The sequence below is a fragment of the Podarcis filfolensis genome (assembly GCF_964270895.1).
Source record: "Podarcis filfolensis genome assembly, chromosome: 11".
NCBI classification, from domain to species: Eukaryota; Metazoa; Chordata; class Lepidosauria; order Squamata; family Lacertidae; genus Podarcis; species Podarcis filfolensis.
In genome coordinates, this window is record NC_139613.1 from 506,335 (window position 1) to 520,524 (window position 14,190).

Below are 14,190 nucleotides of genomic sequence, written 5' to 3' on the forward strand. Positions count from 1 at the left end.
GAGACCCCGCCTGCAGTCCTGGGCATCCCAGTTTAAGGAGAATAAGGACAAGCTGGAAGGTGTGCAGAGGAGGCAACCAAGAGGATCACGGGTCTGGAAACCAAGCCTGATGAGGAACGGTTGAGGGAGCTCAGTCTGCTTAGCCTGGAAAAGAGGAGACTGAGAGGAGATATGAAAGACGTCTCTAAATATCTCAAGGGCTGTCACATGGAAGAGGGAACAAGCTTGTTTCCTGCTGCCCCGGAGGGGGGACCCGAAGCAATGGGTTCCTAGGACAGAAAAGGAGGTTTTTAAACAGAAGGTGGGTGGCTGTGGTGCCTGCATTGCTGGGGGTCAGACTAGATGATCCTTGGGCTCCCTTCCAAGCCAACAAGTCTATGATTCTATGATTCATCTCTGGGCCTCAGACTAATTCACTGGTCCGGGAGGGGAGGGGGCCTGGATCCGCAGGGGGCAGCAGTGGGGATGTCCAGGTTCTGCTGACGGGGCAACACGCCCTGCAGGGGAAGCCCCTTCTGTCGGCCTGTGACGCTGACTTGCCCGATTACGAGAAGGAGCAAAGGGGAAAGAGGAAGCCATGCTCTGATGCGCCGCAGTGCGCCGAGGGGGCCGTGCAGCTGGCCTGGGTCCCTTGAGGAGATTGCAGGGGAGGAGGAAGGTAGGACTTTTATTTTCATACACTGCAGGAAGTCTCTCACATTTCACTTTCTCTAATTTGCCACCACTTTCCTCTTTTTTCTGCAGAGAGCCCAGGAGCTCCCCCCCAGCCCAGCCTCTCTCGTTGCCACTAGTCCAGGTGAGACAGGACCCCCCCCCCCCAGGATGTCACAGGGTGTGACCTACGCTGACCTGCGCTTCGTGAGGACCCCTCCGGAGAAGAGCCAGGAGAAAGGTACACAGAGCCAACTGGCCCCGATCCCCTCAGCAGGGTCCCCCTCCGGGTCCCCCCCCCTCCGTGACTCACCCCTCGGCTCCTCTTCCAGACCCCAGCGAGGGAGAGCTGACCTACGAGAACATCCAGGGCCCCCCCTGCCAGGAGAAGAGGACTCCCACCCCCGCCGAGGGCACGAAAGGTGAGGGTCAGCCAGGTCCTTTTTATATATATTTTGGTTTTACATAAATTTATACATTATAAGGTTCTTTTGAACCTTTGGACTTCCTCCCCTCCCTCCATGGCTTCCATTTCCAAAGAAAATGTTTTCTTTTTCTGCATCTTTTTTCTGTTATCTATCTGTTGCATATTCATAGTTTCCAAAGTTCATTTCACATTATCAGTGTCATTGCATCCTTGCCAATGGTTTTAACTGTTTACAGTGGTCTTTTCAGTATGTTAAAAATTATTCCAGTCTTTTAGGAATACAGTGGGGGCTTCTCTGAAAGGTAAGGACCCTGTTTCTCTTTCAAAAGAGGACCCCTTTGATAACAACTGGGGGCCTGGCAGCCACAGAACTGACAGAGGTTGGGTTTCTCCCACTGAAGCAAAAAGCTCCATCAACCCCAAAGGGCTCTTTCAGGTGTTTTGCAGAAGGTTTTTTTTTTTAAAAAAAAATACACACATTTCTCGGAAATCGTCTGAAAATGTAGGCTTCTCTTTTTTGAAAAAAACCATTGGTTTCTTATCTGCCTCATCCTCTGCGCTCACGGCAAGGAGCCCATTAATATAGGTCAATAATACTACCCTGTATTGAAACAGCACATCTTAGGTAGGACAATTTAAGTGCTCAAAAGAACCTCAGGTGAATTTGCGACTTTAACCAAAGAATTCTATGTATGGTTCTTAATGGTCTTTTGTTTCTCAAAGTCCTTAATAAAGGGAGTCACAGCAAACCTCAACCAGGCAATGCAGGCATCACGACTAAAGAATCCCCTACAGATGGCCAACTCCCTGCAACAGAGGAATCTTTCACCCAGTGTGGGGCTTGAACCATGACCGTGAGATTAAGAGCCTCAGGCTCTGCCAACTGAGCTCCCATTACTATTCGGCAGGCGCTGTGCAAAGAAACAGTGACACTTGCGGCCCAGGAAGCTCATAAACTGTGCACCTAATTACCGTATTTTTCGCTCTATAACACGCACCCGACCATAACGCGCACATAGTTTTTAGAGGAGGAAAATCCGTAGGCATGCCACCTGTAGGCATTCCCTCCATAACACGCACAGACATTTCCCCTTACTTTCTAGGAGGAAAAAAGTGAGTGTTATAGTGCAAAAAATACGGTATATCTTTGCTTCTTTTCCTCCTTGCTGGATCGGGGCCCTCCTTGAGCAGTTTCTACTGCTTAATATTGTTATGAGTTTGTGGAAGGAAGGGTGTAGGCAGTTGTTAAGCTATAAGCCAGGCTAGCTTCCGGTGTCAAGGGGATCGCCTGGGTGAGCAGCTATTAAGAGAACAAAGGAAATGGGGCTCTGTGCAAGAAGACAACTGGGCGGCCCCATGCCCTCAGTTTTTTTGTTTGTTTTAATTTTATTTAGCCCCACATTTCTATCTTAGCTCCTCTATCCCCTACACCCTTTCACCCTCCACTAAAAGCCACAGAGAGGATTCAGGAGTCCTGTTAATGGCAGTTGCTCAATATTCCCACCACCAGGAAAGCACCTCCACTGCTGCAAGAAACAGTGGGATGAAAAGGAAGAAGATATTGTTCTCTCCTAACTACCCTTCAATGTTGAGCTGCTTTGAGGAAGGCAGAGTTTGACCGCATCTGGCTTGGGTTATAGCGCCTGAAAAGACATCACTATGCATTGATGTCCTGGCCATTTCACAAAAAGATGGGGTTGCACAGGCTCCGACAACCTCATTGGGAACTTCGCTGTTATCATGAACAAGAACAAACTCCAGGCACCGAGTCTCCTCTTCATATCACCTGATGGGCTCAGGACCCTCAGGATCTACTGGGCCAGAAGCACAAAGGATTGGACCCTGCAGACCATTTAACTCACAAAGTGGAACAAGTAAAACGCCCAAAAGGTTACACATGATACAAACGGTTCAGCTTTCACTAATCAGTGTAATTGGCTGGACCCCCCCCCCCCCACTCCCTCAGTTCAGAGATAGAAGGACAAAGCCTCAGTTTAGAGTTAAAGGGGGCAGGAAAGCAGCAAACTTGTTAAGAGCATTGCTATTAGCAATAGCTCACAGCCTCTACAGCCTACATATACTGTAGTAGGGGCATTTCAAATGAGAGTTGCCATAATGATTCAAAGTTAAAAGCAGAACTCAACAGGTTTGGGGTCTTCCTAAAAAAAAGTTCAACAACTTTTGGTGTGTCCTGGTTTTTCCTTTTTGAAAGCTGGTTGGCACTCAGTAAGTAAAACTTACAGCCCTTTATAGCATCACAATCACCAACAAACCAGGCACTTCTAGGGCTGGGGAAATTCGTAGCCCGTTTAAGGGGAGTCTTTAGGGTTCAGTCTTTAGGCTTCCAGAAAGGAGACTTCTGTGTTTAGAGTGTTTTTCATCCTGAGATTTTGTACCTCCAGATTTTCAGACTTAAGAAGGGCTCCCAAAGAGGCTTTAATTTCATGAACTTTTTACTCAAATTAACACTGGACCCTTTTCAACTATGCAGAATATAAATCTGGGGGGAATCTTGGGGTTTCTGCAGCCATTCCACCAGTCTGACTTGGGATAGTGGCTCTCCTCATCTTGGGGGGTTTGGGCTCTGCATGAGAGGGGGCCCCTGCTGAACAAGAGGAGAGAGGACCCCAAAGGAGCCTGCTCCGTCCCCCACAAATGCCTGTGCACGGGATTGGCCACAGTTGCAGCAAAGCATGCTGGGCCCTGGCAGGGAACTGGGGGCTGCCTTCAGCTCCCTGTCTCCCCACAGCCCTCCCTCCAGGATCAGGCTTCCTTTGAGGGTTGACCCCACCCCACAGGAACCGCACACTAACCCCAGCGAGTTTCTCTTCCAGAGTCAGACCGTCGGACTTGGTACGCCATCCTGGCATTGTTGGCCGCCTGCCTCTTCCTTCTCACCACCGCCATAGGACTGGGGGTCCGATGTGAGTAGCGGGTGCCCCCTGCCCAAGCCCATTGAGCTGATAAATGGGGGAGGGGGGAAATGTCTGTGAACCACCCTGAGACCTTTTGATAAAGAGCAGCATATAAATTTAATAAATAAAATATAATAAGTGTCGCAGGCATTTGATGCAGAGCTTACCCTGGAGCCTGGGCTCAGAGAGGGTCTGCCTGGTGCCCTCCAGGCAGTGTTAAACTCCAGTTCCCACCAGTCCCAACCTGCATGGTCAGTGGTCAGGTTCAAGGCGAGCTGGAGCCTCACATTGGGACAGTACCTCACTGTCTCCTCGGATGTGTTGTTGCTGTTGTTGAGTTGTTTAGTGGTGTCCGCCTCTTTGTGACCCCTGGACCAGAGCACACCAGGCCCTCCTGTCTTCCACTGCCTCCCGCAGTTTGGTCAGACTCATGTTTGTGGCTTCGAGAACACTGTCCAACCATCTCGCCCTCTGTCGTCCCCTTCTCCTTCTGCCCTCCATCTTTCCCAACATCAGGGTCTTTTCCAGGGAGTCTTCTCTTCTCATGAGGTGGCCAAAGTCTTGGAGCCTCAGCTTCAGGATCTGTCCTTCCAGGGAGCACTCAGGGCTGATTTCCTTCAGAATGGAAAGGTTGGATCTTCTTGCAGTCCATGGGACTCTCAAGCACCATAATTCAAAACTGCCCTGATGTATACCCCCCATTTGTATATCTCTGAGCAGCCTGCCTTTGGGCACCCGCAGTGGAGACTGGCTCCCCTCTGCCATGCTCCTTCCTGGCACCTGAAGGTGCCGCCGCCTCCTCCCCCTCCTCCTCTCATGTCGCCCCTGCTTGTGCTCTGCAGACTGGCAGGTCTCACGGCAGCTGCAGCAGGCGAATGAAGATGGCAGTGCCCTGGAACGGAGAATGGGCTCCCAGGTGGACAGCCTGGCCCAGACCCAGGCCCAGCTGGAAGAGGCCCAGGAGGAGCTCCACTCCACCAACGGGACCCTCTGGAACTGCTGGGCTGCTGGGAACAGGACGCAGGAGCAGCTGAGGCAAGCCAACCAGAGCCTGATGCTCACGCAGCAGGAGAAGGAGGAGTTACAACGGGATAAGAAAGAGCTGGAAGAGGAGAAAAAGCAGCAGCAAGAGGACAAAGCAAGGCTGCAGGAGGAGAAGGAGACCGTTCAGCAGCAGTTGGAGGAGATGGGGGAGAAACTGGAGCTACTTATAACTTGCCAACAGAAGGGTATGTCTGTTGCATTCAGATCAGGAGGCTGGCTGGCCTGGCCAGGCTCCCTGCGCACCGTATTCTATCACCTGCCTCTCAGGTGGTGGAAGAGGATTGGGATCCTACAGGGCAGGGTGGCCCAACCTTTCAGAGCACGTGGGCTGCAAGAGTACACACTGAATTAGATTTCCATACTGTATATTAAAGTATTCACAATATAATCAGTATTTTTTAATGTACACAATTACAGTTGTACTTTGGATCTCTAACGCCTTGGCTCCCGAACAAATCGGCTCCCAAACGATCGAAACCCAGAAGTGAGTGTTCTGGTTTTTGAACGTTTTTCAGAAACCAAACGTTCAACATGGCTTATGCAGTTTCCAATTGGCTGCAGAAGCTTCCTGCACCCAATCAGAAGCCAAGCTTTGGTTTCCGAACGTTTTGGAAGTCGAATGGAACAGATTCTGTTTGACTTCCAAGGTACGACTATAATTTGTTTAATTAAATATATATAATTAAATACACAATTAATACACACTCAATAGATTTAATGTATTTATTTATTTATTTATTTATGAAACAAATAATTGGAAATACAAATAAAATACACAAGTATTTCCTGGTTGCTGGGCAGGGCAGGATTCCGGCAGCTGATGAAAGGGGGAACAGCAGCTGGGAAGGGTCTGGGCCAGCCGGCTTAGGAGCCCGGTCAGCAAGGAGCCCTTGCCTCTGGCACAGCACACTGGCCTTTGCCCCCAAGTGCCACGCCAGCCAAGGCCCTCCCTGCAGACCCCACCCCCACCTTCACATGGAGAGAGGCAGGTCCTGTGGAGGCCAGGACCCCCTGCTCCAGTCTCTCCACTGGATTCCTGTGCAGGCGGCACTATGTCTATGAGGGCACCTGCAGACATAGCCTGCTGCCCACCGACAGAGGAGCAGCTGCAGACTCCTGGCAGGGCCCCTGACACTCCTTGCCCACCTGCCAAAGCCCTGGCTCTGTCTGGGAATACATGTGAAAAGTGTCCCCTCCCCCATCCAGCTTCTCTTTGGTGTGGGCACCATGATCCACGTCACCCACGACACCCCCCCCTCCCTCTCATAGACTCTCAGCCCATGGACTGGGGACAGACCTGGGTCCCACTGGAGTGGCTCCCACCCTAAGCCGGCCTGAGACCAGGGGGCTTTCAGCTGAACACCTTCCCCTGACTTTCCCTTGCCTTCTCCAGCTTGCTGTCCCCAAGGATGGAAGTTATTCGGGTGGAAATGCCTGTGGATTTCATGGGGAAAGAAGAGTTGGTGGGAAAGTCAGAAAGCCTGCAAGCAGAAATCATCTCAGCTGCTTGTTTTAAAGCCCTGGAGTGCAAAAGAACTATGGGATGCCACAGACATTGATAAGGTAATAACGTTGGGGTGCAAATGCCTCAGACTTTAAGGAAGGAGGCTGCTGGTGCTGGGGAGTCAAGTCCAGAGTCTAGCAGATCATGAAGAAATATCCACCAGGACAGATAACCCATGATTTCTCAGTGCAGATGCAACCCCCCCATGAACTGGAAGGGGTACCATGGCACATTCTGTGTGGGGTTCGCAGCCATGTTAGCCAAGACTACCAACTTTTATTTTACCGTAGCTTAGAAGTATTTATCAGCATACTATATTTGCTGTAAATGCTGCCTGCACTGAAATGTGAGTAAACGGTTTAAAAAAATATATATACTAAAAACATGTAATTCAGTCTCTGAAACAGATGTGAACAAGGGGAAGGTCAGCAGCCACAAATAAAAGGGGATAGAAATGTATAACTGCCTTATTCCTAAACTTCAGTAAGCTGCAAAAACATTTAAGTGTTTTATTCCGCTAAAAAGGCTTCACATTCCATTTCCTTTTTTTTATTTCGCCCACACATGTGGGATAGAAGGTTTTAAATTTTAATTTACATAATTAATCCTCAAGCCATGTCTTATACATTCTGGACCTGGATCTTCTTCCAGACCACTCTGCACCTGAGCAAGGTGTGTGCTGGGGTGACCATAGGACGGAAGCCAACCAGGGCACCAGATTTTGGAGTATCTAATTGCACCATAGCCAGCTAGAGAAAAAGCAAATTTTCCTGCTACTCTGTAGTTTCCTGCAGACTCTTATTAATTGTATTGCTTTTATATAAGACCCTCTTAAAAAGTGAGAAGGGAAAGTCTCATTGGGAAGGAGGTCTTTTTCCATGAACATTTTATTCTTTTTCTTAGAAAACTCAATACTGGATTGGACTTGAAAAAGTCTGGCAACCAGAGTCCTGGAAATGGGTTGATGGTACAGGCTATGAAGGGTAAGTGGAAGAGAGGGGGTCCCTTTGCTACCCATTAAATCAGATTTGCTTGGGCTGAAGAGAGCAGAGTTCCTCCTACAGCCACCCCTGGAATCTGCAGCCTTTCCCCTTCTCATAGGGCTTATCCTCACAAAAACCCGCTCTTTACCAATGAAAACAATTCCGCAGAAAACCCAAATTGACATTTGCTGTGATTCACGGGTAAAGATCCGGTTTTCCTGGGGAAAGTGGCAGGGCAAAAAAGAAAGGTGCTCAGACATGGACTAGGAAGGTGCAGACTCTAGAAAGTCTGGATGAGACCATGGAGAGCCAAACCGCTGGTTGCTTAAGCTTAATGTCCTCCACTGAGGAGCAGCAACATGTCTTCACTGTCACAAACTGCTCATTTCAAGCTCTGCTACCCAAGATCAATCTTGAGGAGAGCCACACTGAGCAGCAGCGGTGGGGAAGCTTTTGCGGCCTGAGGGTTATTTTCCCCATGGGGAGCCTTCTTGGGGGCCACATGTCAATGGGGGTGGGCATGGCCAGAGGCAAGATGGACAGAGTCACAGCCATGACACTTCCCCTTGTAGTACAAGGGGCAACATGCAAAAGTCGGACTTCTCTGTACATCCTGGCAAGCAAGAGGCATGGTCAGAGGTCAAGGACATATTCCAGCCAGGCAGAAAAGCTCAGGGACTGGCTGGGGCCTGAGGAGAGCCCTGAGGGCCAGAGAGGGCTTGTTTGCCCTCATGCATCCCAAAATGGCTTCTCGAGTTTCCGAGTTTCCACTGCTTACCTAGAATTGGAAGATGGAAAAGGGAAGGGAGAACTGTTTGCCACCTGCACACTGACGACACCTCAGCCCCAAACTCCCAGAGGCTTCATGTCGACTGGGGGGGGGGGGGACTGATGGACTGGATCGTTTTCTCCCCACCTGCTCACAGGCTAGGTTTTACCAGTACCCACCCCTGTCTCCTGATGTCACAGGATGTCCTTTTGTTGGCTGCACACATCTTCAGAATCCCCTTTCAAAGATCTGTTTAGTGCAGCAAAAAGTTTTTACCTGCCCCATACCTGCTTCATGGTGTCACATGATGTCACGTCTAGACCTGGCAGAGGTCATGTGGGTCCCTGCAAAGGCTGCTGGACTTCAGCTCCCATCATCCTCAGTCAGCAGGGGAAATGGACAGGGATGATGGGAACTGAAGCATAGAAACCTTTGCAAAGCAATACTTTGCTGCTCTGGACTGATCTGGATCCCCCCCCCAACAGGCTCCTCCTAAACTGGCCATGTCTGGCTGTTATAACCACCACTGACAATTCAGATTCTGCAAAATTGTGGCTGGTGCAAATGTGGACAGCTCCACAGAAACTCATTTTGGGGTGGCTGGGGGAACTGAGATAACGACGAATGGTGAGGAGGGAATGGGCCTTTTTGCCTTGACAGTCATCTTTGTCTTTCTAGAACTGAACATATTGGGACTTGTAGGGGTACAGGCTACTGCATTCAAATGAACCAAGGAGCCCTGGAAGAGTGTGACTGTTGGAATGAAAAGAGATTTATCTGCGAGAAGGAAGCCACTGACCAGCCATTGTAAGCTCAGTAGGGCCAAAGTACGTACAAAGACCCCTGACAGGCAAGGCCTTCTCTGAAGGAGCCAGCATGGCTTTTTCCAGCCATGAACCCCCTTCCTGCCATCACCACTAGCATATTACGAGAGAACAACCAAAGCACACTCCCCTCTAATTGTCAAAACAATAAAATAAATGTTCATCAATACACAATGTGGGCACACATACAAATCATGCAGTGGTACCTCTGGTTACAAACTAAATTCGTTCTGGAGGTCTGTTCTTAAGCTGAAACCATTCTTATCCTGAGGCGCGCTTTTGCTAAAGGGGTTAGGGTAGCGTTTCTCTGGTGTGCGATATCTGTTCGCATCCTGGGGCAAAGTTCGCAACCAGGAGCAGCTACTTCCGAGTTAGCAAACTTCGTAACCAGAAGTGTTCATAACCAGAGGTACCACTGTATTCTGAAATGGTGCAGGAGAGCAATCCCAGAGCCATGCTGACTCTCTTAAAGGTATAGGTCAAGGGACCCCTGACCATTAGGTCCAGTCGTGGCCGACTTTGGGGTTGTGGCGCTCATCTCACTTTATTGGCCGAGGGAGCTGGCATACAGCTTCCAGGTCATGTGGCCAGCAGGACTAAGCTGCTTCTGGCAAACCAGAGCAGCGCACGGAAATGCCGTTTACCTTCCCGCCAGAGCGGTACCTATTTATCTACTTGCACTGTGTGCTTTCGAACTGCTAGGTGGGCAGGAGCAGGGACTGAGCAACAGGAGCTCACCCCGTCGCGGGGATTCGAACCACCGACCTTCTGATCGGCAAGTCCTAGGCTCTGTGGTTTAACCCACAGCGCCACCCGTGTCCCCCTTAAATGACCTTAAATCTTTCTCTGCAAAAACAGGAAGTATGGTATATTGGGGGGGGGTGACTTTCCAGATTGTTCTTTTTCCGTGTAAATCCTGTAAATAAATAAACTACTGTAAACTGCTTGAAATGCGGGAGCTTACCCCTCTGCAAAACCGGTCTGGCAAATATCTGTTAAGCAGAGGGGACCTGTCAACAGAGCATCTTCTGTATATCAATATGTATAAAATTGGTGAATGGAATTCAGGAACCAAGGTATTTACAATTTCAAAAGAATAGCCCAGACTGACCAAAACAACCCCTCTGCAGCACCACACATCCAACTCAAGTGGTGTAATGTTGGAAAGTGTCAATCACTTCTCCTACCTGGGCAGTTGTCTTTCCACAAGGGCCGACACTGATGCCAAAATCCAGCATCGCCTGAGCTCTGCGAGTGCAGCTTTCTCCCAACTGAAATGTTTGAGGACCGGGATATTCGCAAGGAAACCGAGGACCGGGATATTCGCAAGGAAACCGAAATGCTTGTTTACAAAGCTATTGTACTGCCAACTTCACTGTATGCTTGTGAAACGTGGTCCACTTATAAACACCATCTCCAACTCCTTGAAAGATTCCATCAACGGTGTCTCTGGAAAATTTTATACATCACTTGGGAAGACAGGCAAAGTGTCAAGGCAATGATTCTTCAACATCAACTTTGTTGGACTGGTCATGTTGTGTGGATGCCCGAGTATTGTCTTCCAAAACAACTACTCTATTATGAACTTAAAAATGGAAAGAGTAATGCTGGTGGTCAACAAAAGAGGTTTAAAGACTCTCTCAAGGCAAATATAAAAAAAACTAGTATAATCACTGACAACTGGGAAACACTGGCCTGTGAGCTCTCCAATTGGAGAACAGTCTTTGTCAAAGGTGTCCTGGGCTTTGAAGACACTTGAATTCAGGAGAAATGTGCTAAGAGGAAGGCACGTTTGGCAAACCTTCACCGTGATCCACTCCCACCCAGGAACCAATGTCCCCACTGTGAAAGGACATGTGGATCCAGAATTGGCCTCTACAGTCACTTACATACTCACTGTTAAGACTGTTCATGGAAGACAATCTTACTCGGCTACGAGGGATCGCCAAAGAAGAAGAAAATTGGTGAATGGGATTCAGGAAATAAAGTATTTATTATTTCAAAAGAATTGGCCAGACTGGTCAGATAGGACAATCAGCACACAATTATTGGATATCTTCACAGACAGGAGAAAAGCCACAGATTCAAATTTCTGTTGTAGACCCCCTCTTAGTTTGATCCTTTTTGGGTGGTCCTTGGCTAAGGGGCTGGGCAATTTCTAAAGCCTTTAAAAGTTCCTGCACACCTTTGTTCTGGGTCCTCACCGCCTACCAAGGAAGGTGAGTACAGTTGTTGCAACAGAATAGTAAAGATCTGCCTTGCTTTCACCGGATCCTGCCTTAGCTCCTTCTTCTCTGACCAATATCGAACGTGGGGGATTCTTAGTCCCTAAATGGGGAGTTAGGGATTCCAGCCATATTGGGAAGAACAATAAGAGCCATTCAGCAGTTGAAGAGACTCCTTTGGACCCAGGGGACAACTCCTAGGGGGTTATTTGAGGGGGCTGGGCTCCCACAAAGCTGATGGGCATCTCCATTCAAATGGTGTGTGTGCACTGCATCATGTGCTCGATCGTGTGGGGTGGGGCTTACCTGGGCCCCTACAATATTTTATTCAAGTTGGCACCCCTGGAAGCTGGTGGACTCTCCTTCATTGGAAGTGGTCAAGGAGAGGTTGGGCGGCCATCTGCCAGGGATTCTTGAGCTGTGGTTCCTGCATTGCAGTGGCTGAGCTAGATTCCCACTCTACATTCCCATGCCCCACCAACCTCCGTCTCCCCCCACCCAGCTCCCCACCGGCCTGCCCAAGGGGGTGGTCCTGGCTGTTAGCGTCCTCCTCCTCCTCCTCCTCCTCCTCCTCCTCCTCCTCCTCCTCCTCAGTGCTGCTCCCTTGCAGAACTCATTGAGGGGGAAGGATGGGGACTAAATTTCTGTGTTCCATTTCCATTTCTGTGTTCCATTTCCAGTTAATTTTATTTTTATCTTTATAGGTCTGATGTTATCTTATGAATAGCCTTTTCTGTTGAGAGATAGCAAAGCGGATGAAAATAGAAACAAACCAGAAACGCAAGTTGGGGGAAGTCTTGGAGGGGAGGGAGGGAGGAATATATAGTAAACGTTAAGAATTTGAGATGTATGTAATGAATGAAAATGAAAAATGAATAAAATTTTCAAAAAATAAAAATAAAATAAAAATTCTGTGTTCCAGACCCAATGTTAGCCTGCAATTGAAGCCTATGAGCTGCAGACCGGCTTTGGCCCAGTGGCACCGAGCCTGTCGGAGGCTCCTGGGATTCTCAGTGGCCTCCTGAGCCATAAGCGCCGACTGTCCAGGGAACGGCAAAACTATGCCAAGCCAAATACAAATGGGGGGGGGGGAGACTTCCATTCATTTCCCTGCCACTTTCCCACAAACCTGGGCCCAAAAGGGATCAAAATGTATCAAATGAGTATCAACAAGTATAACAATTAAGAGAAATTAGGAACAATTTGAAATAATCCTGAAGGCAAGAAGTAACCACTTGGAAAGACCAAGGCAACACTGTATGACACAATCCAGATAAGCTTACCTGATGTAACGGCTTGGGACCAAACAGGGGCCGGAATAATGCCTGACTCAGAAAGGAAACGGTTGGATTCTGTAGAACAGGCATGTCCAAAGTCTGTTTTGGGTTTAGTCCAGCTCCTGTGGCAGTTTATTTCCTGGGGTAAAATCCTAAAAAATCCCCAATAACTTCAATCCTTAAAAAAGGTCAACAACTTTGGTTGGCCCTCACGGCCCTTCACTTCATCACATCTGGCCCTCTTTGAAAAAAGTTTGGACACCACTGCTGTAGAAGCTCACCCCTGATGGCTGCTTGCCTTGGGCGGCCGAGGCCACTGCCCTGTGGGCTAGTGCTGGGAGACCCCTTCCATCTGAGGCTCAGCTTGCATGTGTGCATGGAAATAATAATAATAAAGATTCTATTGGAGAAAATGCCTACGAACTCCAAGGACTTTCATTCCAAGAAAAGCAAATCACAAGAATGTGTTGTTGGGTCCTCCTCCCCCCCCAAAAAGACCCCACGACCCTCAGCTGTGCTGGCTGATGCAGTGGCGGTGCCCAAACTCTGGAACTCCCTCTCTGGGGGAAATATTTAGTAATATTCATTTTCCCCATATGCAAAGACAACATCACTCACAGGCCATCAACCATGTTGCTTAGACATATCAGATTGTTGCAGTTCACACAAACAAATATCTTTCCACATTTGACCATGAAATCTTGGGGGGAGGGTTATAAACACCATCTTTTTGACACATATACAGTGGTACCTCTGGTTGCAAATGGGATCCGTTCTGGAGGCCCGTTCACAACATGAAAAGAGTGCAACCTGAAGCACCGTATCTGTGCAGGAGCGCAGTGCAATTTGGCGCTTCTGCGTATGCGCAAGCGGTGAAACCCGAAAGTAACCCTTTCCGGTACTTCCGGGTCACCATGGGACGCAACCTGAAAAAACGTCACATGAAGCAAACATAACATGAGGTATGATTGTAATCCAAAAATGGTTACCACACGTCATAGAAAAGACGGGGGCTAGAATTTCTTTGGCTGCATGATTCTAGCACATCAGCTTTTCAGCCGGGGCAATTGCCTATGCTCAATGTTCAAGCCCAAGGCAGTGCGCCATTGCACGGCTATTTCCATATCTGCTGCCACAAGGAAGAATCTGCTGCCCCACTTTGTGAGGAAACCGGACCCTGGGTGAGTGCCAGGAACCCCTGGAATCTCCCACTGCTTGGAGGCTGGAATGGCAGGCAGCAAGACGAAACTCAGTTCTTAAAACCCAGAATGGGTAAGCGGAATTGCAAAGCTACCACATACGTTTGTAAGATCCAGTCTCCCCACATCCCCTCCCGCAGGCTGATGTTGTCCCTGGGATCATGTGGGATATTCGCAAGGGGGAAATATCCAACCTAAGTAAGAGTTTCAAAAGGATTCCCTTCATTGGACCAAAACTGTTTTAAAAGCCCCAAAAGTGTCTTCCATTTTAAAATTTTCAATAGAGATTATTACTTGAAAGTTCATTTCCTAGGGAATATTTGTGGCTGTAAGATGGCCATATTCTCCCTCAGTTAATATTTTGTATATACC

The 14,190-nt window shown here is 48.7% G+C and overlaps 1 protein-coding gene across 1 annotated transcript; it reads left to right on the top strand.

Moving 5' to 3' along the window:
* The first annotated feature begins 571 nt into the window (after positions 1-571).
* LOC310744442 (B-cell differentiation antigen CD72-like) lies at positions 572-9,214 on the top strand. Its single transcript, XM_083575858.1, has 7 exons — positions 572-892; positions 984-1,073; positions 3,913-4,002; positions 4,836-5,222; positions 6,431-6,600; positions 7,445-7,524; positions 8,972-9,214. The coding sequence occupies exons 1-7, from the start codon at positions 823-825 to the stop codon at positions 9,102-9,104; spliced, it is 1,020 nt and encodes a 339-aa protein (XP_083431984.1). The 5' UTR covers positions 572-822; the 3' UTR covers positions 9,105-9,214.
* The last annotated feature ends 4,976 nt before the right edge of the window (positions 9,215-14,190 follow it).

What these genes read in the sequence shown, in the direction of transcription:
- LOC310744442 (XM_083575858.1), top strand. Translation starts at nt 823, where the DNA reads ATGTCACAGGGTGTGACCTACGCTGACCTGCGCTTCGTGAGGACCCCT. An exon ending in GGAGAAGAGCCAGGAGAAAG is followed by an intron (nt 893 to 983) that starts GTACACAGAGCC and finishes CTCCTCTTCCAG; the next exon opens with ACCCCAGCGAGGGAGAGCTG. An exon ending in CATAGGACTGGGGGTCCGAT is followed by an intron (nt 4,003 to 4,835) that starts GTGAGTAGCGGG and finishes TGTGCTCTGCAG; the next exon opens with ACTGGCAGGTCTCACGGCAG.